We start from the raw sequence: 27,128 nt of genomic DNA on the forward strand, positions 1-27,128 counted from the left end.
CACACTTCCTACCATGGCCTTGGGGGGCTGCCCTCCATGCCCCCAGGTGAGTGCTGTCGGAAGCTACCTAGGTCCCCACCCCACAAGTCACTGCAGAGCAGCCATACCAATTATCTGTAAAGACAGGAACTGACACACTATTTTATAGCCCTCTTCCCTCCATTTTCTGCACCAGGAATGTATTTTTAAGTCCTTAAAGGGTCTCTGAGGACACAGGGAGCACTGCCTGTTTTGTTCACCCAGCAGATCCCTGACAGGCACTGCAGAGTGAGCGGATGCCGTTGATCCCAGCAGCGTGGCTTACGCAGGATGTCCACCACCTGAGGGGCTCTCACTTCAGGGCTCTTGGAGGCTCTGTACCTGGTTTAATTTCTTGAACTCCACCACTTGGAAGAAGATGTGCTCAAGGATGTGTTTGGCATCCTGTTGGTCCTTTGGTAGTTTGCTGGTCACTCCAAGAATGTCACCACACTTCCTGACATAGAACTCCAGGTCTTCTTCAGTGCCTAGGCACAGTTAGGGTAATGAGATAAACCCGTAACTATGTTTTATGGGCAACTATCTAGTTCCTTCTCTCTCAAGATCACTTAGCTCTCCCTAGGGTAATAAGACCACAGGACTTCAACAATGACAAACTGTAGATATGGCTGATGTATTGCTTTCATAAACTGGGACAAAACTACAACACTCTTAATTAGAATAAAGCTGAACTAGTCCTAGTTCTCTTAATCCCCAGCAGGAAATCAAACTATATGAATACAACAAGGCCCACTATGGTTAGTGGACATATGGTTATTTTAAAATCACATTTATTATAATTTATAGAAAAGAAAAACCACCTATAATTCCAACAACATATATCTCTGTGGAACTATCCTGAGCAGTCCTATGCTAGAATTCAAAAAATTTAGGGCCGGCGCTGTGGTGTAGCAGATAAAGCCACCACCTGCAGTGTCAGCATCCCATATGGGTGCCGGTTCAAGTCCCAGCTGCTTCACTTCTGATCCAGCTCTCTGCTATGGCCTGGGAAAGCAGTGGAAGATGGCCCAAGTCCTTGAGTCCCTGCACCCACGTGGGAGACCCAGAAGAAGCTCCTGGTTCCTGGCTTCGGATCAGTGCAGCTTCAGCTGTTGTGGCCATTTCGGGAATGAACCAGCAGAAGGAAGACCTCTCTCTCTCTGCCTCTCCTTCTCTGTCTGTGTAACTCTGACTTTCAAATAAATGAATAAATCTTTTAAAAAATTTCAAAAAATTCATGGAAAATAGAAAAAAGTTTACTTTGGTGCAAAAAATTTGCAAAATAAAATATTTTATTCTTCAAAAAGTTCATGGAAAATGTATATTATGAAAAGATTATACACAGATTTCAGAGTATTCTGCACCAAAAAAACCTCCCATTAATTCCATTATCCAGGAACATTCTGAAATTCCCTCATGTAGGGTGGTCAGCCATTGCTGCCTTCATGACTCATCCGATGGCCAGGCCTGCAGGGATCAAAGCTGAGACTTTTGGCTTTCTGCTTAGCACCACGTTCAGATTCACTGTGCTAATGAGCCTCAAGAAAAACATCCAGTATCATCTAGATGAATGCAACCTGTTCACATTTTGTTCTCCCTAAACAACCTAAGCTTTCTCTCAAAGCAACTCTCAGAAGCCCTCAGTTAAATAAAACTCTGACAAGAAAAGGTGAAAAGTGGCCAACTTACATTTATTGGTAATCTGAGCAAGCCGGGCCTTCTCTGAGGAGAATGTCTCATCTAAGTCAAACAGCTCCAGAGGAGGGGGCGGTAACTCCCTGAAACTAGGGGGGAAAACCTGAAGGAAATAAAGGCTTTCATGAAAGAGCTTATCCAAAGCCATAACCAGCCCTGAGAAGGACCAAGGAAATGAGGGGCCAGCTCAGGCCTTCCCCGGGATGAGCCACCTGGACATCCATCACCTCCTCCTGGTCTCATCGTTAGATCCACTGGGAACAACCAAGCAGGACAGCTCAAGTGTCAAGTGTGCCGTGACACTGACCAAGCTGACCAACAGGCACTACCAAGTCACTCAGCACAACACAAGCTTCGGGCTAGGTTCATGTTAACATCTGATTGGACAACTCATTCCTCACTTAGTCGTGGGTTCTTCAGGGACAGAAATTATTGGGGACAGATGTACGTTAGTATAAAAAGTACAGAACCCGGAGACAGTTCATAGGTGTGAACCAATCGGGTGTCAGCAAATGTGTCAACTACCAGTTTTCCAACAAAAAACCTGATTTGCGGCATCTGCCGTTTTCTGTGGTATAAATACTCCCACCATGGCCAATTTCAAGCCACCAAGTTAAAGTCAACTGGCTCACAACACTGCAGAATGGAACAGGGCAGGGCAGTATGAGGCAAGTTGAGTTACCAGTGGGCTGAAAAGTTGAGAATTATCCTACACACATGACTATCCTCTGGGCAGTGAGAGAATTGTTCTATAAAGCCGAGTGCCCAGTCACTCTTCCTTTTTACCCAGAAGTCTCATATATGCTCCTCACCTGCACAAGATAGAAAATGTTTACCAGCCAGAAAGTCCACAGCCTTGACTCCCCAGGTGAGCCGCACGACAGCCCCTAGGAACACTAACAGGTCTGGGGTTGACTATTTTTAGAGACACAGCACTGCCCAGCTGGCGGGACGAGGGCCGCAGCAAGACCGTCAAGCACACCTACTCACCGCAGGCTGGAGGGCTGGCAGCGGCGTCTCAAACTGAGGCTGGATGAGCTGAAGTGGTTCATGCTTCACGTTCAGCTGCTCGTGAGCCCTGTGTTAATAATAAAAAAGCAGGGACCACAGTGAGACAACCCTGGCAAAGCACATCTAACTGACCACAGAGTTTCTCCATCAAAGATGGCGGTTCAGGGGCGGGTGTTTGGTGAAGCAGTTAAGACACCACTTAGGATGTTCACATCCCCTATCTGAGTGCCTGGGTTCAAGTCCAGCTCCACTCTCCACTCCAGCTTCCTGCTGATGCATACCCTGAGAGGCACCAGGGACAGCTCCAGTAGTCCCTAGCACTCACGTGCAGCCCCAGGCTTTGGAGCATGTTTCAGATGAGAAATCTGTCTCTGTCTCAGTCTCTCTGCCTAAATCTAAGAACTGAAAAGGTGGTGGCTCAGCACTATTTTAGAAATACAAACAAAATGTGTTGCTCTATCTGTTGTAATGATTCTTTCAGGAACCCTCTCCACTGTAATATACATTTATTATCTATTCAGAACTGAAAGGAAACTTTTTTTTTGAAGATTTTGTTTATTTATGGGGTCGGTGCTGTGGTGTGGTGGGTTAAGCTGCTGCCTGCAGTGCTCGCATCCCATATGGGCGCCAGTTTGAGCCCTGGCTGCTCCACTTCCGATCCACCTCCCTGCTAATGCTCCTGGGAAAGCAGCAGAGGATGCCCCAAGTGCTTGGGTCTCTGCACCCACGTGGGAGATGCAGATGAAGGTTCTGTCTCAGCTTCAGCCTGGCCCAGCCCTGGTTGTTACAGCCATTTGGAAAGTGAACCAGAGGATGGAAGACTCTGTCTCTCCTCTCTCTCTCTTTGTAACTCTGCATTTCAAATAAAATAAATTTTTTTTAAAAAAGATTTTATTTACCTGAAAGAATTAGAGAGAGAGAGAGGGAGAGACAGAGAGGGAAATCTTCCATCCGCTGGTTCACTCACCAAATGGTCACGACAGAGCTGGGCCAGGCTGAAGCCAGAGCCTGGAACTCTATCCAGGTTTCCCATGTGGATGGCAAGGGCTCAAGCACCTGGGCAAAGGCCTGCTACCTTCTCAGGTCATTAGCAGAGAGCTGGCTTGGAAGCTCACCACCTGCCCAAATCTTCCCTTTGCTTGACAGGGTAGGGGTGAGAGAGTAGAGAAAATAATCTCTTTTCTTTAATGTTTATTTTCATCTACTTAAAAGGCAGAGAGACAGAAAGAAAGAGACCCCCCATCTGCTGGTTCAGTGCCCAAATGCTCACAACAGCCAGGGCTGGGCCAGGCCAAACCCAGGAGCCCAGAACTCGATCTGGGTCTCCTACGTGGATGGTAGGGGCCCAAGCACTTGAGCCATCACCTGCTGCCTCCCAGGGTGTGTATTAGCAAGAAGCTGGATCAGAAGTGGAGAACCTGGGTCTGGAATCGGCAGCAGTCCAGTATGTGATACACATGTCCTAATCAGTGGCTTAACCTATTGTGCTATAATGCCTGGCCCCATGAAACTAATCTTAAAACCAAGCAAAATCTAATTCAGACTCCAATCCATACAGGAGAGGAGAAAGAACAAATGACAACGCTAAATACAAATCAATGAAGTGGGGCTGAGCTATGTATTTTCAGAATGCTCTGCCCCAACCTCTAGTATTGCATTTTCACTACCACACATCTCAATCCCCCGTCCATCAGACCATGAACTCTGAGGGCAAGCACTCCACATCACTTATTTCTACCTCCCACCCAAGAAGCACTGACAAGTGCCAGACAAAAAGTGAGCAACACCCTATAGTTGACATAAGTATTTAAAGCCTGAATTTTTACTCAGAAAAGGGAAACTATTTTCATGAAAAGTACTGACAGATACCAGAAACCAGTAATTACTGCCCTCCACTATGGTGTGAGACAATCAAAAGACTTGTCTCAGCCTCTGCTACACTAAAGTAGGGGGCAGTTCTAATCAACCCTTCATTCAACACTGAAGAGCACTCAGCACAGCCTGATCTAAACGTTCCAGGAGAGAATTAGGGCGAAACAGCAAAGCTGGTTGGATGCCTTAAGCAGTCTGATGTCTTTTGTTAGACTAAGAAAAGCTGGAATCTGCAGAGGAGGGAGAAGACATAAAAGCTCAAAACCAAGCAAGCTAAGAGTCAAACATGAAGCCAGCAGTGAAAGCATTTGTGACCTGGACGACACCTGTGGAAGGCTGCAGGCATGGAGTGGTGACACACACATGGCAAACTCTGGGAGCTTTCAATCTGTTTTTTTAAAAGCACCCTCATCTCCTGCAGTCACAAATCTCTAGATAACTTCTTCCCAGGTTCAGGGTCAAGATCATCTGGATTCAAATTCAGGCCCCACTGAAAACCACTTGTGTGACCTTGAGTGACCTTGAACAAGTCACTTAATTTCTCTGGCCTCAGTGTTCTGATATGGGGATAATAATTTCATCAAGGTCATCACATGACAATGCAACATACACAGAAAACATACACATATGGCACTTGCTCTACAATGAGCCTCAATGAATGCTAGTTTTTTATTACTAAAATCGAAGGGGAGGGAGGTGAAGATAGAAGCTAAGAACAAGTGACTTAATCAGGGCTTGAGTAATGAGGGTTTAACTCTGAGCAAGTTTCCTAGCTTTCCCTGAGCCTCAGCTTCCTTAAAAATCAAACATGGAGCTATGCTCCACTTTTCAGAATTGGTATAACCACTAAATGTGATAGTGGGGCTGGCATTGTGGTGTAGCAGGCTAAGCTGCCACTGCTGCACCGGCATCCCATATGGCACCAGTTCATGTCCTGGCTGCTCCTCTTCCAATCCAGCTCTCTGCTTATGGCCTGGAAAGCAGTGAAGGTTCTTGGGCCCCTGCACCTGCATGGAGACCTGAAAGAAGCTCCTGGCTTTGGTTGGCCCAGCTCCGGCCACTGCAGCCATTTGGGGAGTGAATCAGAGGATGAAAGGCCTCTCTCTCTGTCTATAACTCTGTCTCTCAAATAAATAAATAAAATCTTAAAAAACAAAATAACAACAACAGTACATGTGATAGTATCTGTAGGCTCCTGGCAGAAAGTAAGTGCCTAATAATTGTTTGGGAAATGTGACAAAAGAACTTTCAGATATCATGTGTAAGGTTTTATGATACAAGCTAATTAATATACACAACAATAGCAATTACTATGCAGACTAACATATGCAATACATAATTCCTGGGCATCATAAAAGACCTTGCTGTTCTTTATCACATCTGCTTAACAAAACAACAGCGGTTAAATGCATGTATCAGCCCACTTTGCTGCAGCCACATGGGGAAATAAGGCTGGAGGAAAACACACAACCATGCTGGCTTGTGGAACTCTGGATCCAAGACCACTAACTTCCAGTGGGCCTTTAACATTACTGGGTGGTTCTTGTATAGCACCCTTGTCCACTCACTCCACCATTCCCCTACATGAGGGTACTTAAAAATATTCACAGGGAGGTGAGCACTTGGCGTGGTGGTTAAGATGTTGCTTGGAGTATAAACATCCCATACTGGACAGTCTAGGTTCTGAGTGCAGAGGCCCAGCTCTGCTTCCAATTACAGCTTTTTGCTAATGCACACCCTGGAAGGCAGCAAGTGATGGCTCAAGTACTTGGGTCCCTGCCACCCATGTGGGAGACCTGGATGGAGGTCCAGGCTCCCAGCTTCAGCCTGGCCTAGCCCCGGCTACTGCAAGCACCTGGGGAGTAAATCAGCAGACAGATCTCCCTGTCTTGTCTGTCTGTATTTCTTTCACTAACTCTCTGCCTTCCAAATAAATAATTTTTATTTATTTTTAAAATCTTAGTTTATTAGAAAGAGAGAGAAAGAGAGATCTTCCATCTACTGGTTCACTCCTCAGATGGCCAGGGCTGGGTCAGGCTGAAGCCAGGAACCAGGAGCTTCTTCCTGGTCTCCCACATGGGTGGCAGGGGCCATCCTATGCTGCTCTCCCAGGTGCATTAGCAGGAAGCTGGATTAGAAATGGAGCAGTTGGGACTCACACCAGCACCCATATGGGATGCCAGCAATGTACACAGTGGCTTACGTTCAGTGCCAGCCCCCAAATAAATAATTTTTACAAATTCATGGAAAAATGGAATTATTCCTCCACCCACATGGGAGACCCAGAGGAGGATCCTGGCTCCCATCTGACCCAGCTCCAGCTGTCATGCCATTTGGGGAGTGAACCAGCGGATACAGGATCTCTGTCTCTCCCTCTCCCTCTCTGTGGCTCTGCCTTTCAAATAAATTAATAAATCTAAAAAAATAAAAATTAAAAATATTTATTTTGATAAGCATTTTGAAATCTATGCGGTTTTTTCATAATATGCACTGTCCACTCCCACAAAACTTCTCTCCCAATCTCTGCGATTTCCAGCTACTGATCTTCTTCCCATATCAAAAAAAAAAAAAAAAGAAAAGAAAAAGAAAAGCAAAACAAAAAACACAGAACACGGAAGACATTAAGAACTTCCACAGTCTTCAAGCAACACCTTTTCTCATCCAGCAGCATCTGCACCCATCTTTAATGTGTTTCCTCTGTATTACTAGACAACCCATGATCCCTCTCATCTAAAACCTCCTGTCCTAATGTCTCTCACCAGGCCCTTCCCCCTTCTTTCTTGCTTCACTCCAACCACTCTCCTCACTCTCTTAACATTATCCATGTTTCCCTCTATAGGAACATTGCCATCAGTGTGCAAATACCCAGTGACTTTGTGGGAGACCCAGACTGAGTTTCCAGCCCTGGCTGTGGCCTGGCCCAGCCCTGGCTGTTGCAGGCATTGAGAAACAGGCTGGTGAATAGGAGCTCTTTCTTGGTCTCTGTCTCTCTCTGTCCCTCAAACAGATCAATCTTAAAAAACAAAACATTGAATACTACCCCAGAGGTAAGATGCAGCACTATGAGAAAGAAGACAAATGCTCTCTCTCAGCACCAGCAGCTGTGAAGGCCAACCTGAGCCCCAGCCCACTCGAGTGCTGAGCCTGCAGGCCCCCAGCCTCCCCGCAGCTTCCCCGACTTCCTGTAGACGGCCTCATCTCTGCCCAAGCACTTCTGCCCGCACAGGCTCACCGGGAACTGCTCAGCTGCATCACATGGAGAGCGTGGGGCAGAACCCATTTTCCTTTCCCTGCCTTCCCAGGGCAGTCAACGGTACTGTCAGTCACCCAGACCTCCAGAAAGGAATCTCTTGGACATGTCCATCCCAGCCTCCCGTGGCCATGTCCCATGGATTCTTTCTCCCCAGACATCTCGCAAAACCACAGCTGCTGCTCTTGCTAGCTCCCCTCTCCAGCCTCCTGGTCTGCTCAACAGTCTCCTACCTGGCCTTCATGTCTGTTTGTCCTTGTTCTAGCTGATTGTACAAACCGCTGCAAGAAGCTGTTTGGGCTGCTTTGGAAAGCATGGATTCCAGCCTGTCCCTCCTGGCATCTTGTTGACAAACCCCGCCTGGACATGCCCAGCACATGTGAGTGTCTGGGACTTTGCTCATAAAGCAACCTGGCTGCAGAATGCTCTAACATCGCACCTCCCCAGCCGCCAGTGTAAGGCACACAACACAGGGCCAAGCAGACATAGGTCTCCAAGAAATGTCTGTTGAAATCTCAACGTGCAGTTCAAACAGCGGCTCTTCCACAAAGATGCTGTCCCCCACCTCAGTCACACTCAGTTTCCCTTTCTCCATTATGCTCCTGCTTCTGGTTTACACTCTGCATGTAGGAGCTGAATAATAACCCTGCACCAGAGCTTTTGTCTGAATCCTCCACAAAGCTAGGTTTCAGGCACAGGAGCTCAGTTGAACTGGAAACAGGCCAGGACCCACGGGGCCTAAGAATCGCCTGTGGTTTCTGTGCACCAACCCTGCACTCCTCCCCCTTTTCTCTGTTGGCCTCATCATAGACCTGACAACACATGTACCACCCTGGCTGTGACCCTAACTCCCACCCACAGGCTGTTTTTACACCGCAGGCCCAGGATGGAGTGCGGGCAGCTCAGAGCGCCCCAGGTACTGACTTGATGACCTTGGGGAGGGAGGCGGTATCCAGCTGGTAGATGGACAGGTCGAAGAGGGTGGTGAAGTCACGTGGGTTCTCATCGCCCTCCTGGAGACACACTCGCAGCCGCTCTGACAGGGTGGCTGTGTCGGGCAACATCATGTAGTCGGAAATCTGAAAGATACAGGGTCCTCTCAGCAGGGTAGGAGCAGAGTTTTTATTCTGCCGTGACTCCACTGTCTCAGGTCGAACTGCAGTATTCATGCTCCCTGGTCAAGAGGCCACTGTGCAGGACGCTGGGCAACTACATGGTGAAGGCCACTTAATGTGGACAGAGGAACAAAACCCCATGGCCACCAGCGAGGCTGGCGAAACCCAAGTCCCCAGTCGCTCATGCCGGAGAAACACAGCCGTGCTGCTTGGTTTCCTTTTCATTTCATGATCTTTGATGCAACAGTTCAGCAGTAAACTTTATCTCCCTCACCCACTCACTTTCCCACTCTCCCAGGCAATGCTTCTCTTGTCATGTCAACCAATTCTCCCTTTTGTCATTTTAGTTAATAGCTATATTTTCCATTTTAGTGAGAAAACAGAAGCAATCGTGAGAGTCCACAAGCTCCCACCACAGTATGCACCTGCCCTCCAGGGCCATTTCCACCGCCTTCTCTCCTGCTATGTATGGGCTCCCCCACCCCCCGCCACCTTGCATTAGCTCCCAGCCCTCCTCCCCTAGCCAAAGAGATCCTCCAGCATTGCTGACAGCCCTTAAAGATGGCACATGAAAGACCAGCAAAACTTGGATGTTCAACAGGAGAAATACAATTTTTTTTTTTTTTTAAAGATTTATTTGAAAGGCAGAGTTACAGAGGCAGAGACAGAGAGGTCTGATTCACTCCCCAGATGGCCGTAACGGCCAGAGCTAAGCCAATCCGAAGCCAGGAGCCAGGAGCTAGGAACCAGGAGCTTCTTCCAGGTCTCCCACGTGGATGCAGGGGCCCAAGCACTTAGGCCATCTTCTGCTGTCCTAAGCACCTAAGACACTGCTAATACTGTTGTCACTAGGGAGAACAAATCAGCTGGGCCAAAAGACAGAAGGAAGACTGCTGACTCTATGCTGCTGAATTGTGAACCATATGAATTCATTACCTACTCAAAATACAAATTCAAATTTAAATAAATGCATGCTAATAAGTTTATTGCGAGTTGGCCTTTGAAATGCATTTAGCTAACACGGCCAACTTGGTAATAGTTTACAAACTGGTCCTCTGCAGTCACCTGCCACACACATTTTCTTTAATCTCTCATCCCAGCACTAGAGGACTCACAGGCCTGGCCTCACAGAAATGCTAAGTCAAGACAAGCTCATTTTTTTCCATAGCACTAGAATCAAAACTTCCCCCAGTCCTCAAACCCTTTTTTCAGACAAGAAACAATGCAGGTATTTGGTACAGCAATTAAGTCTCTGGTTGGTTTGCCACATCCTATAGTGGAGTGCCTGGCTCACGGTCCACCTGCTCTGCTTCCTACCCAGCTTCCTGCTGAGACGCAGCCTGGGAGGCAGCAGGCATGCAGGATCCTGTCAGCTCCATGGTAGAACTGAATTGGGTTCTGGGCTCCTGGATTTCACTTGGCCCAGCCGTGGCTATTGCGGGGATATGGGTAGTGAACTACCAGATGCACAGTATCTCCCCCACCCCCACCTTTCAGATAATAAAGATGGAAGCAACTAAATGAAAAACAATGGAGGAACATAAACAATTAACTGTCCTTCCCAGCAATACTTGGCTGTTTTAGAGACTTTAGCCCTCTAAGTCTGACACTAAGTAACAAAGGTACCGACTGTGCCAGGACACACACCCAGAATATGACACAGCCAGAAACGGGCCCAGCAAACCCCAAGGTCCCAAGGCTGCCTCTCTTCACTCTACACCACACCTTCTACAAATCCTAGTTCAGAAACCAGCAAGGCCTTAGATGTCCATATAGAAACATTAAAAGAATGATAAAATGTGGTGTAAATTCCTGGCTCTTTACTGAGCTACCTACGATTTTATTAAGTACCATTTAAGCTACTGTCTGGTCTTGAAACCCATTATGACATAACATGATCTGATCTGAAATCCTAGTTACGAAGTTTAGTTTTTCACAATCTCTCACTTTGCACCATTACTGCATGTGTGTTTGACATTCCAAAGCCTCATAATACAAAGTACACTTTTCACAGGTCTCTACTATGGAAGAGATACGCATAGTTTCACAGCAACTTGGAATGATGCTGGAACCTCCCACCAGCTTTCTCTGGAGAATTTGCTTCTCAATAGGCCCAGTGTTAGTGTCAGATGTAGTGGACCCTTATCTATAAAACTGGAAGAAAACCCTCTCCCTCTCAAGGCTGTTGTGGGGATGCAATTAGATGATTTGGAAGTTCATGACGTACAGCAACTGATATATCATAAATAAAATGTTTTTTTAAAAAGCTTATAGATATCAGCAGAGAGCTGAATCAGAAGTGGAGCACCCGGGTCCTCAGCTGACACCCCTATGGGATGCCAGTGCTTCAGGCCAGGGCATTAACCCGCTGCGCCACAGCACCGGGCCCCCCTCTCCCCGGCTGCTCCACTTCCAGCTCTCTGCTAATGGCCTACGAAAACCACAGAAGATGGTCCAAGACCTTGGGCTCCTGTATCCACATGGGAGATCTGAAAGAAGCTTCTGGCTTCTGGCTTCGGATTGGCACAGCTTCAGCCGTTGTGGCCAACTGGGGAGTGAACCAGCAGATGGAAGACCTCTCTCTCTCTCTCTCTCCTCTCTCTCTCTCCCCTCTCTCTCCTCTCTGTGTAACTCTTTCAAAAAGATAATCAACAAATCTTTAAAAATAAACTTATTATTTTTTTACAATGCGGTTTCCTTCTCCCCAGAGGCACCATTTCTTCCCCTCTTTCTTATAGAGAAGGTCAGACAGACATATGCCATCTTCCTTGGGAACTCCTGAAGTGGCACTGAACAGCTGGGCCGGTCTTTAAGAATCACTGCATGATTTACAGCCACATACCTCTGGATCCTCAGCATCAATCTGGTTCAGGTGGATGTCTTCTGTCGTGAGCCACTGGAACACAACATCCTGGATTAAAAAAAAAAAAACATAGAATGAGACAGATGGTTATTTGAGAAAGCTGAGGTTCAGTGCTAGAGAATGAAGTCACCCAAGAAAACTGATAAAAAGAAAAAAATGTAAACCGGTGACTCAAAAAAGGAAAGCCAGCCTTCTCTTGGTGAAATCATATGAAAACCTAAAGATCTTCGTGTGTAATCTTTATTATCAGAAACACATTGTTTAGCTTAGGGTACTCTGATTCTAACCACAAGTTAAAATGTATTAAACCTTGTTCACAATCCCAAATCAAACCCTGTTTAATGTGTTAACAGTCTGAACTTAAAGTAAAACAATTTTTAAAGATTTATTTATTCATTTATTTGAAAGGCAGAATGGCAGAGAGAGAATGAGAAACACAAAGAGAGAGAGAGAGAGCCAGAGAGAGAAAGGGGAAGAGAGATTATCCATCTGTTGGTTCATTCCCCAAATGCCTGTGACAGGCAGGGCTGGGCCAGGCTATATGTCAGAAGCCAGGAGCCTAGAACTCCATCTGGGTCTCCCATGTGGGTAGCCGGAACCCACGTACTTAGGCCATCATCTGCTGCCTTCCAGGCACATTACCAGGAATAAGAAAATAAATCCTACAAAACAGCGTGGGGGCAGGGTGGCTGGATTAGAAGTACAGAGATTCCAGCACGTGAACCAGGTACTCAGGGGATACAGTGTCCCAAGCAGCATCTTAACGGCTGCACCAAACACCTGCCCCTCCTTTGCACCACTCTGACACAGAGCACTTGCAATGCCTTCACTCCCCTCCCCACTCCATCAGTGACTCAGCCAGTTCTATATGTAGGCCTGCTAAGGACCTCTCCTCTCCAGTCACACCTTTGGATCTTCATTCGCATCCTCATCCTCTGGCCTGGCTGCTGAAAACTTGGAAGGGACCCCTGTGGCTTTAGGCATAAAGTTCAGGTTCCTTGGTTAACACAGGAGGCCCTCGTGACACCTGCCCCTCACCACTCCTGCCCCGCTCCCATCCCCTGGCATGCTTGGAAAGGACCTCCCTCTCACTCCCCTCCATGTACTTCCAGCTTCATCAAAGCAGGGAGTACACCTGACTCAAACTCTGTATTCTTACTGCCTGGCACATGATGGCTCTCAAGAGCCAGTTCTAAATGAATAAATGAATTTACTGGTATTTAAATGGCATTAACAAACTTACACATTATACATAACTGTGATGAATCAGAAAAGCTTACCATGATTTTGCTGTTTTCTTCTTTATCCAAATATTGGTCACTGAACATGTGACAGGAGCCAAGCACTGCCAGCTTCCCACCTTGGTTCTATGGATGACAAAGCCCTGTCAGGTACACAGATCCTGAAAGACACTGCATGTGTGCCAGACCCCAAACATTTATCATCAGAAGTGTGTTAGCAGCTGTTGTATAGGCTAATAAGTGCCGATTCCCACAAGGATTTTAACAGTCTAAAAATAACAACTCTGATAACAAGTACACACTAACCTGCCTCTCATTTTAGGTGTTTCTATATTCTTCTATTTGACTTCAACAAAAAGTACTGTAAATTGGTTCTATAGCATTTCCCATTGTTAGTTATCTGAGAAATACAAAACATAATTTTAAAGGAAAAAGACAAACCCAAAGACAATCTGCACAGAGTTAAAGACATTGATGGAGGCCACAATACAGAGTTTAAGATCCACTCAGAAAACTAAGCCACAGCATTAATAATTCATGAAAGAAATAATAAACTGGTTAATTAAATTTTTCAATGTTCAGCCAGCACCGCGGCTCACTAGGCTAATCCTCCGCCTGTGGTGCCGGTACTCCGGGTTCTAGTCCTGGTCGGGGTGCCAAATTCTGTCCCAGTTGCTCCTCTTCCAGTCCAGCTCTCTGCTGTGGCCCGGGAAGGCATAGGGAGATGGCCCAAGTGCTTGGGCCTTGCACCCGCATGGGAGACCAGGAGGAAGCACCTGGCTCCTGGCTTCGGATCGGCGCAGCGCGCCAGCCATAGCAGCCACTTTGGAGGGTGAACCAATGGAAGGAAGACCTTTCTCTCAGTCTCTCTCTCTCACTGTCTAACTCTGCCTGTCCAAAAAAAAAAAAAAAAACACAAAAAACGAATGAGCCTGCAGCTGGCACCCCCGCCACCCACATGGGAGACCTGGAATGAGTTCCAGGCTTGTGGCTTCAGTGTGCCCCAATCCTGGTCATTCCAGCCATTCAGAGAGTGAACTACCTCGTGGAAGATCCTTCTCTGTCTCTTCTCTCCGTAACTCTTGCCTTCCAAATAAATAGATATTTTTTTAAAATAATAATGACCTTTTTTAGTCATTACATTATATACTAAAAGGTGTTTTTAGTAACATGGGAAAATGCTTCTCTCATAACATTATATTAAAAAAAAAAAAGTATACGCCCTACTATAGGCCTATCTCAGTGCAAAGCCTCTGAGCCAGTGTGCACATGTGAGAGTATGCAGGGTGGCAGGAAACGTGAGTTTCCCTGGAGCAGGGAAAGGGGGACATTCTTTCTGTTTTTATCTCTGTGTTTTTCAGTTTTTCTACAGTGAGCAGGTATTACTTTTGCTATGAGAAAAAGAGATATATTAAAAATCCAAAGTGAAATCCCTTTTTTCTGGTTATACCCAAGAGGAGCAGGCACCTTCTTAAGCACACTAGGAAAAGAAACATGCCTGAGCCAGAGAACGCAAGTGCTACAAAGACACAGGTTCCTACGTTAAAAAACCATCAGCAAAACAAACTTGACTTGGGCCACGTTAAAAGCAAATGATTCATAAGAAAAATAACACTACTACTAGTACACATGACCACTGAAAACAGATGCGCTACTGAGAACAGGAAGTCATATTGGTGGAATTCCACAGAACAAGGCGGAAGTGACTGAATGAACCATGCTGAGATGTGAATCTACCTATCTAAGTCAATACAGGCAGATATGTAAGATTTTCTTTCCTGTTACTATTTAGTTTTTCATTAATATTATTTAATTTCTTTTTCCTACCTCATTTATTTCAAATAAATTATAATCTTGCTTTAATCTTTTTATTCTGTCCTGACAGTGATTCTACCATTGTCTTCAGCTTTCTTTTCCAGCATTTGTTCCGATGAAGTAAATTTAAGTCCACTCAAGAACCAAGTTTGTCCTTCAATAGTGAAAGTCCCAGGAAACTGAAGATGACAGGCTGATGGAGGCAGTGGCCCTGGGAGGGGGCAGAACCCCGAGGGTTGGCCTGACCCAGCTCAGGGAAGGGCAGGACCCCGAGGGTTGGCCTGACCCAGCTCAGGGAAGGGCAGGACCCCGAGGGTTGGCCTGACCCTGCTCAGGGAAGGGCAGGACCCCGAGGGTTGGCCTGACCCAGCTCAGGGTTCCCAGGAGGCTGAAGTGTGCGCCCTTCCTTACCAATGGTTCATTTCATTAAGGGAGACGGGCAAGGACCTCTCAGTCTGTGGTTATAAAGCAGGACTGAAAGCTTCGGAGGAGGAGCAAATGCTTTAAATGAGTAGGCAATGGGCAAAGGGTAAGTTTTAGGAGAGTCACTGAGCCCAGGATGTGGCAGCAAGTGCATGCTCCGAAAGATCCCTGATTAAGCCAGGTAAAATCGCTGTGCCCACTTAAGAAATCAAATCATCACAGCTACAGAATTAAATGACTGTGCTTATAAACAGACAGCTTAATACACTTCTACATCTTGAAAATAATACTTAAAACAAAGGTTTCAAGCTGTTTGGAAGAGCCTAACTACCCTAAGAGCGCTATGAATTTCGTTTAAATATTTCAAACACAGCACATTTATTTACTTCCTAAAATTGTGAGGTGAGGGCTTTTAAACAAGGACATGAGGGTAAGGTCATACCTTGGCTGCCACAAGGAAAAACAGGATTGTGAGCACCTAGATGGACATCTAGGTCCCTGGGACAAAACTGGAAGGTCAGCAGAAGAATCTATCCCTTGGTGGACAGACGAAGGTCAATTCAGTAAAACATGCATTGAAAGGCAGTGGCCTGGTGGGGCCTAATGAGAGGGCCGCATCCTCCGGGGCTACCTGTTTCTGAGGGGTCTCCAGGGTGAGAACTGGACAGCCAGTCTTCTTAGACGTTCTCCCGGCACACACTAAAATAACACAGCAGCACTCCCTAACTCTGCCCTTCCCTGAATGGATTCTCCTTACAGTGGTGACTGCTCAGTCAGACTGGATGAAAAGTCATTTCAAGAGCCACACTTGTAAGGTAGTACCCTCACGCTATAGCAGAAAAGCTCTGGATTTAGGGTGGTAAGAGGTTCAGGGGGCCGGTGCTGTGGCATAGCAGTTAAAGCCACTGCCTGCAGTGCTGGCATCCAATATGGGTGGCAGTTCAAATCCCAGCTGCTCCACTTCTGATTCAGTCTTTTTTTTTTTTTTTTTAAAGATTTATTTCTTTGAAAGTTACAGTTACACAGAGAGTGAAGGAGAAGCAAAAAGAGAGAGAGGTCTTTCATCCACTGGTTCATTTCCCAATTGGCCTCAATGGCCGGAGCTGCGCCAATTTGAAACCAGGAGCCAGGAGCTTCTTCTGGGTCTCCCACGCAGCCACAGGGGCCCAAGGACTTGGGCCATCTTCTACTGCTTTCCCAGGCCATAGCAGAGAGCTGGATCAGGAGTGGAGCAGCCAGGACTCGAACCCATATGGGTTGCTGGCACTGTAGGTGGCGGCCTTACCCACTATGCCACAGTGCCAGTCCCCTAGTCCCGTTAATGCACCTGGGAAAGCAGTGGAAGATGGCCCAAGTGCTGAGGGCCCTGCACCCACGTGGGAGACCCGGAAGGAGCTCCTGGCTCTGGATCGGCCCAGCTTCGGCCATTGTGGCCATTTGGGGAGTGAACCAGTGGATGGAAGACATCCCCCCCCTCTATCTCTGCCTCTGCCTCTCTGTTAACTCTGCCTTTCAAATGAATAAATCTAAAAAAAAAAAAAAAAAGTTAGGTTCAAGCCTCCACTTCATCAATTACTACACAATCCACTGTTTCCCCATAAGTAAACACGAACATTTGCACCTTATCTAAGAAAGGCTGTACCTTCGAGTGATAGAAAGCCAGAATGGGTCTGTTGAGCGGGAAGCAGACAGAGCCCGTGGACAGAACAGCCACTGCTGGTTTCATGACACTCAGTGTGGCACCAAAAGGATAGACAAAGGTGAGAGCCCTGGAAGAAATGAAAGAAACACATTCCAATTTTTAAAACAGGAGTTAAAAAATCTGAAAATAACCTCAGTGTTTCTGCAGCAATGCTCTTTGATTCACCATCGCACACAGAATTCCTTCTATGCTCTGTTTGTTATCTCAAAAATGGGGACAGCTTGAACTACAAGTTTAATACGGCACTTACCAGACATGAGAGTAAATTAACAGGAGTGCACATGACTGGGCCTGGAAGAACTAAAGGAGCCCCTGCAGAGGGGAGGAAGAGGAGGAGGCCTCATGTCAGAACTGGGTATCTCCCTCCCCCTCAGATGTGGCTGGTGAGATGTCTAGGAGCCACTAAAAAAAGACTGAAAACTGGGACTAGCATTGTGGCGTAGTGGGTAAAGCCACTGCCTGCAGGGCTGGCATCCCATATGGGCGCCAGCTCGAGCCCTGGCTGCTCCATTCCGATCCATCTCTCTGCTATGGCCTGGGAAAGCAGTGGGAGATGGCCCAAGTGCTTGGGCCCCTGCACCTGTGCAGGGAACCTGAAAGAAGCTCCAGGTTCATGGCTTCAAATTGGCCCAACTCCGGCCATTATGGCCATTTGGGGAGTGAACCAGAGGATGCAAGACCTCTCTCTCTGTCTCTCCCCTTCTCTCTCTGTAACACCCATCCCCAAACAAGATTCTTTCAGATCACAGTGAATGAGATTAGCAAACTGAAAAGCTTGGGAAAGACGTTCTGGAAGAGCAAGAATGAGCTCAGTACGTATAAGCTGAGCAGACTAAAAAACCGAAACAAGGTGACATGGCTACAGCAGGTGACAAAGGTTTCATACTAAGACAGGTCTTCCTTACTCTACAATTACGAAATATTTATCTATGTTTTCTTTTGGTATTTTAATGGTTTCATTTTTAATCCATCCATTTGGGATATGGTATGAACATGTAAATGTTTCAAGCAAAAATTCTGCCTTCTATCCCCAATAATTTAAAATACTACTTTTACTATATTCTAATAACCTCTGCCCTCCATGCTTATATGTGTTGGCGGTCTGATTCTAACCTATATTATTTATTTTCTATCATTTCTGTACATTGTTTTAATTACTAGAATTTTTTAAAATATTTACTTATTTATTTGAAAGGCAGAGTTACAGAGAGACAGAAGGAGGGAAAGAGGGAGGGAGGGAAGGAAGGAGGGAGAGAGAGAGAGGTCTTCCATCTGCTGTTTTACTCCCCAAATGACTGGCAACGGCTGGAGCTGAGCCAATCTGAAGCCAGGAGCTTCTTCTGGGTCTCCCACATGGGTGCAGGGGCCAAAAGCACTTGGGCCACCTTCTGCTGCTTTCCCAGGCACATTAGCAGGGAGCTGGATCAGAAGCGGACTTGAACCAATGCCCATATGGGATGCCAGCACTGCAGGTGGCAGCTTTAACTGCTATGCCACAGTGCCGACTCCAATTACTAGAACTTTTTAACATACCTCAACAACATAAAAATGGCAGTGGCAGGCATTTGGCCTAACAGTTAAGATGCTGGCTGGGATGCCCGCATCCCATATCCCAACTTGAGTCCAAATCCCAGCTCTGGTTTCTGATCCCACTATCCCGTTAATGCAAACCATGGGAGGCATTAGTGATGGCTCAAGTAGTCGGGTTCCTACCACTCACATGGGATCCTGGCCTCAGCCCACAGGGCTAATGTGGGCATTTAAGAAGTGAACCTGTGGATGGGAACGCAGGAGTATGCTTTCTCCTCTCCTCCTCTCTCTCTTTCCCTCCCTCCCTCTCAAATAAATAAATAAAAATAAAAAGTTAACTTCTGTCAGATAAAATATCTCAAAGTAAAAAGTATAAACCAGGAAAACTATTTGTAACATATAGAGGTCTTATAAAAATATTTGTAACACATGGAGGTAGAGGTGTTGAATGATGAAAAAGAAAGGGAAAAAAATCAACAGAAAATGGTTGAGGTATTGGGTACAGTGAGTTGAGCTGCTGCTTAGGATGCCCACATTCCACATCACTGTGCCTGGTTTGAGTCCTGGATACTCCACTTCAGATCCAAGTTCTGCTAATAAGCCTGGGAGGCAGCAGATGATGGTCCAAGTACTTCTGTTCCCGCTACCCACGAGAGACCTGGATGAGAATTCCTGGCTCCTGGCTTCACCCTCTCCTTGCCCTGGCTATTGCAGGCAGTTGGGAAGGGAATCAGTGGACGGGATCTCTCCCACTGTCTTTCCTTCTTTGCCTTTCGAATTAATAAACAAGCAAGCAAGCAAACACATTTTTAAAAAATGGTTGGGGCTGGCACCGTGGCGCAGTAGGTTAATCCTTCGCCTGTGGCACTGGCATCCCATATGGGTGCCTGTTCTAGTCCCAGCTGCTCTTCCCATCCAGCTCTCTGCTATGGCCTGGGAAAGCAGTAGAGCACATGGGAGACCAAGAGGAGGCGCCTGGTTCCTGGCTTCGGATCGGTACAGCTCCAGCTGTTGCAGCCACTTGGGAAGTGAACCAATGTAAGGAAGACCTTTCTCTCTGTCTATCCCTCTCACTGTCTGTAGCTCTACCTCTCAAATAAAAATAAATAAAATCTTTTAAAAATATGGTTAAAAAACAATGAATAAGAAATTCAAAGAAATACATCAGGCAATTGATTTTAAGGGCTATTCAAGCACTAATAAAGAAATGCAAATCAAAAGAAGGAGACACAGAATAACCTATGCTGGCAAGAGAAAAAAAGGGGCATGGTCACAGGGACTGTAACTGCTGCCAACCGCCTGCATGGTGATTTGGTGATGTATCACATCTGGCATGTCAGCTGGATGACCTTCGACCCAGAAATACCAAAGCTAGGACTCTAACCTACTGAAATATGAGCACAAGTGCACAAACACTATATACATGACGAAGTTCACCTGTGCTTTGTTTATAATAGCTAGTGTAAAACTGCTTATAACACTAAGGAGCAGAAATTAAAGCACAGGCTGTGGGGTACACAGCCTGGTATAAACCTAAGTTCTGAATTCCAGCAACTATTTCCTGTTTTGCATCTAACCTTCTGGATTGTTGTGAGATCAGGTGAGCAGTATGTGTGTTTAACACAGCAAATACTCACTAAATGCTAGGTGGTACAGGCTGAGTATCCCTTATATGAAATGCTTGGGATCAGTGTTTCAGATTTGGGTTTCTAAGGGGATCTTGTAATATCTGTACACATGATGAGATGTCTTGGGATGTGATCCAAGTATAAGAAACAAAATTTGGGGGCTGACACTGTGGCGCAGCGGGTTAACGCCATGGCCTGAAGCGCTGGCAACCCATATGGGTGCCGGTTTGAAACCTGGCTGCTCCACTTCCAATCCAGCTCTCTGCTGTGGCCTGGGAAAGCAGTAGAAGACGGCCCAAGTCCTTGGGCCCCTGCACCCACGTGGGAGACCCGGAAGAAGCTCCCGTCTCCTGGCTTCGGATTGGCACAGCTCCAGCCGTTGCATACAGTTGGGGAGTGAATCAGCGGATGGAAGACCTCTCTCTCTCTCTGTGTAACTCTGACTTTCAAATAAATAAATAAATCTTAAAAAAAAAAAAAAAAGAAACAAAATTTTTTTCTTATGCACAAAGCCTGAAAGTAATTTCATATAATACTTTTAGTGTGTGTGTGTGTGTGTGTATATATATATATATATATAAAGATTTTATTTATTTCTTTAAGACACAGAGTTCTAGAGAGGGGGAGAGACAGAGAGAAAGGTCTCCATCCACTGGTTCACTCCTCTAAATGGCCACAATGGCCAGAGCTGGGCCTATCCAAAGCCAGGAGCCAGGGGTTTCTTCCAGGTCTCCCACATGGGCACAGAGGCCCAAGCACATGGGCCATCTTCTACTGCTTTCCCAGGCCATAAGCAGAGAAATGGACAAGAGGTGTCAGGACATGAACCAGTACCCATATGGGATTCTGATGCCACAGGTGGAGGCTTAGCCCACTAAGCCACAGCACCGGCCCCTGTGTGTCTGTGCTTTGACTGTGAGCCATCACATGAGGTCAGGTGCAGAATCTTCCGCCACGGTGTCAAGTCAGCACTCAAAATGTTTGACTTTAGAGCATTCAGGTTTTAGGTTTTTTAAATTAGAGATGCTCAATCTGTATTATTAAAATAAAATATTACAAGTGTCCTAAATCTCCAGTAAAAGGGGACTAGTTAGATAAATCAGGAAATATCAATTTCATCCAGTCATTTAAAAGGATAATGGCACTTAGCCTGTGTCACACACTGGTTTGATATCTGGCTCCATCCAGCTCCTGACTCGTTTTCTGCTAACGCATACCCTGAGAAGCAGTGCTAATGGCTCAAGTAGTTGGGTCCCTGCCACCCACGTAGGAGACCTAGATTGAGTTCCTGGCTCCTGGCTTCAGCATGGCCCAGCCCCAGCCACACTGCAGGCATCTTGGGAGTGAACCAGAGGATGTGAGTGCTCTGTCTCTGCCTCGCAAAAAAGAAAGGCAAGGTATATACCTATGTCTTTACATATGGGAAAACCATCTAGACAGGACAATAGCATACTGCGAAGGCTGCCGACCTGCAGGGGCATGGATTTACAGCACGGAGCTTCTACTGCCTTCCTTGTCCTCTGTTCCAATTGGTTTTGAGGTAGGAGGGGAGAGAATCACTTATGTAATCAAAAACGAAAACTCTTTTCACTCTGAAAAACAAAGCTCTCCAGGACGATGCATCCCCCTTGCCGCGGTCTCAGAAAGCACTCACTGGGCATTGTTTCCACTGCTCTCCTCATCGATGATTCCAGGCACGGCCTTTCCAGCAGCTCGGCTGATTTCCCTTGAAGAAAACAATTTAAATCTGGTACATAAAAAACTGAGGAAGTTCACACTGTATTCATTAGTAGTAAATATAAACAAGATGCAAGGATTTTGCAGATTTCACTTTTTTTTTGTTTTTTTGTTTTTTTAGTTTGAGAGGCAGTGAGACAGAGAGACACAGAGACAGAGAGCTCCCCCTACATGTCCACAACAGCTAGGAGGAAGCCAGGAGCCCAGAATTCAATCTGGGTCTCTGATGTGAGTGGCAGGGACTCAATTACATGAGCCTTCATCTGCTGGCTCCAGGGTGACCATCAGCAGAAGCTAGAACCAGGGGCGCAGCAGGGACTTGAACCCAGGCACTTTGATACGGAGTATGGCTGTCCCAACTGACATCTTAATTGCTGGACCAAATGTCTTTCCCCATAACAATTTTCAAAAATGGAATGAACGTACATCCACACACTCACACCTCTTTTGGGAAGCTTGCAAAGTTAACACTACTATGATCAGTTCCTCTTTCTTGAGTCTGTATTCTAGACCTGCATCTAGACCATATCTAGAGCCAGTGGTGTGCATAAAACAAATCCAAGTGCGGAGTGAGTAACTGGTGAGTTACTCCCAGGGGGCGTCTGAGGCTGCTCCCTCAGGAATTCATCTCCCACTCCCCCAAGGACCCTGATTCAAGTTTTAGGATCCAGACTAAAGGACGCTGCCTCCATCCCAGGCTCCAGATGATGATCACATGCACAATGCACTCTGCCAGTTCAGGCTGGGATTGTGGCCTACGACAGCTCAAACACAGCAAATCTCAGGACTGCTCCTGCTGGGACTGCTGGGACTGCAGTGTGGTCTCTCGTGGTGGATGTAGCTTGCGGTACCGATCTGGGAGATGTTAACACTAACAGGACAGCAAAGCCAAGAGAACTAAAGAGAAATAAAACTGAAGCCCTGATGACATGAAATTCTCAGCCAGTTTTTTGACAGATAGAGTTAGACAGTGAGAAAGAGAAAGAGAAAGAGAAAGAGAAAGAGAGAGAGAGAGAGAAAGAGAGAGAGAGAGAGAGAGAGAGAAAAGTCTTCCTTCCATTGGTTCACTCCCCAATGGCCTCTGCGGCCAGTGAGCTGCGCTGATCTGAAGCCAGAAGCCAGGGGCTTTTCCTGGTCTCCCATGCGGGTGCAGGGCCCAAGGGCTTGGGTCATCCTCCACTGCCCTCCCAGGCCACAGCAGAGAGCTGGACTGGAAGAGGAGCAACCGGACAGAACTTGCGCCCTGACCGGGACTAGAACCTGGAGTGCCAGCGCCACAGGTGGAGGATTAGCCTAGTGAGCTTTGGTGCCGGCCAATTTCTGGGAGTTTCAATTACATATACCAATAAAGTCTCTTTACTCTTTAATCCATTTGCATAGGGTTTTCTGTTACTTGCAACTACAAGTATCCTGACAAAAGGTTACTCTATGAGCCAGGTTTCAAAGGCTGGAGAAATATAATCCGATGTGTGAGAAGCAGCAGTATAATAAAATGACGATGAAACAGGAACACAAGACGGAGGAAGGGGCAGCAGAGGGAAGGTGGAGAAAAGATGGAAAGATGAGCACTATCTGTAAAGACCCTTCTGCTTATCATCATGCTTACCTGTTCAAGACCCCATTGGAAACCAGAGCTTCCTTAGGATGGAAATACTTGTAGTAGACATTTCTAACCACAGCATCTTCAAGGGAAGAGATTGGAAGGTGCATTTTAAGTTAGAAATAAATGTGATATTATAGACTTAACACAAATTTGACCTGAAAGGAACCCTGGAACTCTGTTGGAATTTTCCTTTAAAACTAGAAGCCCACACCCAAAAGCCCAGGGTTTTCTTCCACTGTCCCAGTGGGCCCAGAGGCTAGCATATCAATAATATGAAATTAGTGACTCTATTGGCTTTTGTATTTATGTTTATTTGAGAGGCTGAGAGACAGACAAATAGAGTGGCGCTCCCACCTACTGGTTTACTCCCCAGATGCACATGATGGCCAGGCTGGGCTAAGCCAAAGCCATAGCTGGGAAGTCAACCCAGGTCACATGGTCACAGGTCACATGGGCTGGCAGGAACTCAACTATGAGTCATCACCTGCTGCCTCCCAGGATTTGCCTTAGCAGGCTTTGACTTAGGAACCAGAAGGACTTGAACCCAGGTACTAGGATGTGGGATATGGGAATCTTAACCGCATCTTGGCTAACAGGCCAAGCACCTGTCCCTGCCTCTATTTAAAATAATGATAATAATTACCATTATTAACCATGATTCCATATTCTTCTAATAGAAAGTTAATATTGGTATCAAATCGGGATTCTCCACCTTCTCCTAGCATCACAAGGATGTCTCCACCACCGTCAAGGAACTTCTTGAGGACTTCAAACTAAACAAAGAGAAAAAAAAAAAACAAACCCACGACTATACTCAAAAGATTTCTGTCCAAAATATTGTGAATAAGACCTTAACTGGTTGGAAAATAAGCGAAATTTAGACATAATTAAGTTTAAGTGTATGTGAGATAACATGAAATTTACTCTGCAGGACCTCCAAGCTTGTCTTTCAGCAGCCACTCCCAAAATGCACTGCAAAGCTGACTATCTGCACAGCAAACCAAAAGTGCAACATTCCTGGCTGAAGGAATCCCGCAGTTCTGCACTCGCCAGCACTCCTGATCTCTACCTACGCTATGCCAGGTGCACCACCCTCCCCTGACAACTAAAACTGTCACCATACTCCACCAAATGTCCCCTTCGAAAGAGAAGAGGAAGCAGAAATCACCCCTGGTTGAGAACCATAGATCTAAACCATGTCCTCTCCTCATCTCCCTCCAAGGATATCAGGATGAAGGCAACTCATTCCGCAATCAGGAGGAATTCTGTTCCAACCGACCAAGTCACAGTGAGAAAGGCAAGCTGTCTGCTACTGCTGGGACACTCTCCCTGGCTTACACAAAGCTGAGGACGCGAGCTAAATCAGGGCTGATCTTCCTGACCTCACCTGAGAAAACCTGTGCTGAGTCATCCCGCTCTCTTCAAGCATCCCATAGAAAAATCTGAACATGCACTCTAAAATGTACGGATGTATATACATGGAGTATATTTATAATTTAAAATGTACCCTCAAAAACAAAATATTATGGAAAAGAAAGTATAAATAATAAAAGAAAGTATAATATAAATAAATGAACCCCAGCGGTTCATCCATGCATCCCACTTTGGAAGCCATTGGCCCAGACCAACTTTGCCACAGTACAGCCCTCTTGTTCTTCCTCACTTCCTGGTTTTCCCTCACCCCCTTCTTCCTCACAGTACAGAAAACAAATGAAACAATTATTTCAAAAAGTTTTAAAAAAATCAGCCCGGGGGGCCAGTGCTATGGCGCAGTGGGTTAACGCTCTGGCCTGAAACGCCGGCATCCCATATGGGCACGGGTTCAAGACCCAGCTGCTCCACTTCTGAACAAGCTCTCTACTATGGCCTGGGAAAGCAGTAGAAGATGGCCCAAGTCCTTGGGCCCCTGCATCCATGTGGGATGGCTCCTGGCTTCGGATCGGCGCATCTGTGGCTATTGCAGCCATTTGGGGAGTGAACCAGTGGATGGAAGAATTCTCCCTCTCTCTCTGCAACTCTTTCAAATAAATAAATAAATCTTAAAAAAATTTTTTTAAAAATCAGCCCAGGGGCCAGTGCTGTGTCATAATGGGTAAAACCATGGCCTGCAGTGCTGGCATCCCATATGTGTGCTGGTTCAGGACCCAGCTACTCCACTTCTGAACGAGCTCTCTACTATGGCCTGGGAAAGCAGTAGAAGATGGCCCAAGTACTTGGGCCCCTGCACCCGTGTGGGAGACTTGGAACAAACTCCTGGCTCTGGATCATCGCAGCTCTGGCCATTGCGGCCATTTGGGAAGTGAACCAGCAAATGGATGACGTCTCTCTCTCTCTCTGCCTCTGCCTCACTGCAACTCTGCCTTTCAAATAAATTAATTAATTAAAAAAAAATCAGTTAAGCCGGCGCCGTGGCTCACTAGGCTAATCCTCCACCTTGCGGCACTGGCACACCGGGTTCTAGTCCCGGTCGGGGCGCTGGATTCTGTCCCGGTTGCCCCTCTTCCAGGCCAGCTCTCTGCTGTGGCCCGGGAGGGCAGTTGAGGATGGCCCAAGTGCTTGGGCCCTGCACCCCATAGGAGACCAGGATAAGTACCTGGCTCCTGCCATCGGATCAGCACGGTGCGCCGGCCGTGGCGGCCATTGGAGGTTGAACCAACGGCAAAAGGAAGACCTTTTTCTCTGTCTCTCTCTCTCTCACTATCCACTCTGCCTGTCAAAAAAAAAAAAAAAAAAAAAAAAAAAAAATCAGTCCAAAGATCATTTTCTCTGGGCATTAAAATCTAATGCCAATTTTCTGTGCTTCTGCAGGAAGGTGGACTTGAATACTATTATTGTTGGGTGGCTGACTTGTTGGACTCCTCTTAGTCTATCAGTTCTTTAGAACTGCAAGAATCATGTGTTGTTTGATTCCCGCCATCTGTCACAGGATCTGATACAAACCTGGCACATAAATATTTATTTAGTAAATAAGTATGTAGTAATAGTACCAAACAAAAAAACAAACAAGGCTTGGCTTCATGGATTCAAGACTTCGTATAATCGACTGAATCCCTCCCTACACTCTATCTGCCTTTTTCTTCCTTTTGATTTCCTGTCAAACTTCTTTTCCAAACGATCCTAGATGGCTGCTGTGCACCATGACTGATACCAGCAAGCCAGGTCCAGTCTGTAACGTGTGCATACGGATGTATTCTCAGAACACAGCTTTAGGCCGGCGCCGTGGCTCACTAGGCTAATCTTCCGCCTGCGGCGCTGGTACTCCAGGTTCTAGTCCCGGTTGGGGCACCTGATTCTGTCCCGGTTGCTCCTCTTCCAGTCCAGCTCTCTGCTGTGGCCCGGGAGGGCAGTGGAGGATGGCCCAAGTGCTTGGGCCCTGCACCCCATGGGAGACCAGGAGAAGCACCTGGCTCCTGCCTTCGGATCAGCGTGGTGCGTCAGCCGTAGCGGTCATTTGGAGGTAAAACAACAGAAAGAAGACCTTACTCTGTCTCTCTCTCTGTCTAACTCTGCCTGTCAATAAAATAAAATAAAATAAAAGAACACAGCTTTAGCTTGGAAATCCTACTGGCAACATGGCACTTACGACAGTGTGGTTCTGGGATTTGACATGTCTTCTAAATGCATC

At 46.5% G+C, this 27,128-nt stretch overlaps 1 protein-coding gene across 2 annotated transcripts in view; it reads right to left on the reverse strand.

The window, feature by feature from the left end:
• Positions 1–27,128, reverse strand: part of IFT52 (intraflagellar transport 52) — a 36,396-nt gene that overhangs the window by 627 nt on the left and 8,641 nt on the right. The window contains exons 4-13 of one of the 2 annotated variants that reach the window (XM_002721062.6): positions 24,147–24,276; positions 23,507–23,582; positions 21,818–21,889; positions 16,946–17,072; positions 13,105–13,191; positions 11,804–11,872; positions 8,771–8,925; positions 2,704–2,791; positions 1,708–1,816; positions 361–506 (exon numbers count right to left, since the gene is read on the reverse strand). In XM_002721062.6, the coding sequence (XP_002721108.4) occupies positions 361–506; positions 1,708–1,816; positions 2,704–2,791; positions 8,771–8,925; positions 11,804–11,872; positions 13,105–13,191; positions 16,946–17,072; positions 21,818–21,889; positions 23,507–23,582; positions 24,147–24,276 (1,059 nt within the window). The remainder of the gene's footprint in view (positions 1–360; positions 507–1,707; positions 1,817–2,703; positions 2,792–8,770; positions 8,926–11,803; positions 11,873–13,104; positions 13,192–16,945; positions 17,073–21,817; positions 21,890–23,506; positions 23,583–24,146; positions 24,277–27,128) is intronic. The other variant, XM_008274457.5, reaches the window with a different exon arrangement.

Source organism: Oryctolagus cuniculus, chromosome 11 (assembly GCF_051225735.1).
Source record: "Oryctolagus cuniculus isolate XC-2025 breed Fujian yellow rabbit chromosome 11, ASM5122573v1, whole genome shotgun sequence".
Classification (NCBI taxonomy): Eukaryota; Metazoa; Chordata; class Mammalia; order Lagomorpha; family Leporidae; genus Oryctolagus; species Oryctolagus cuniculus.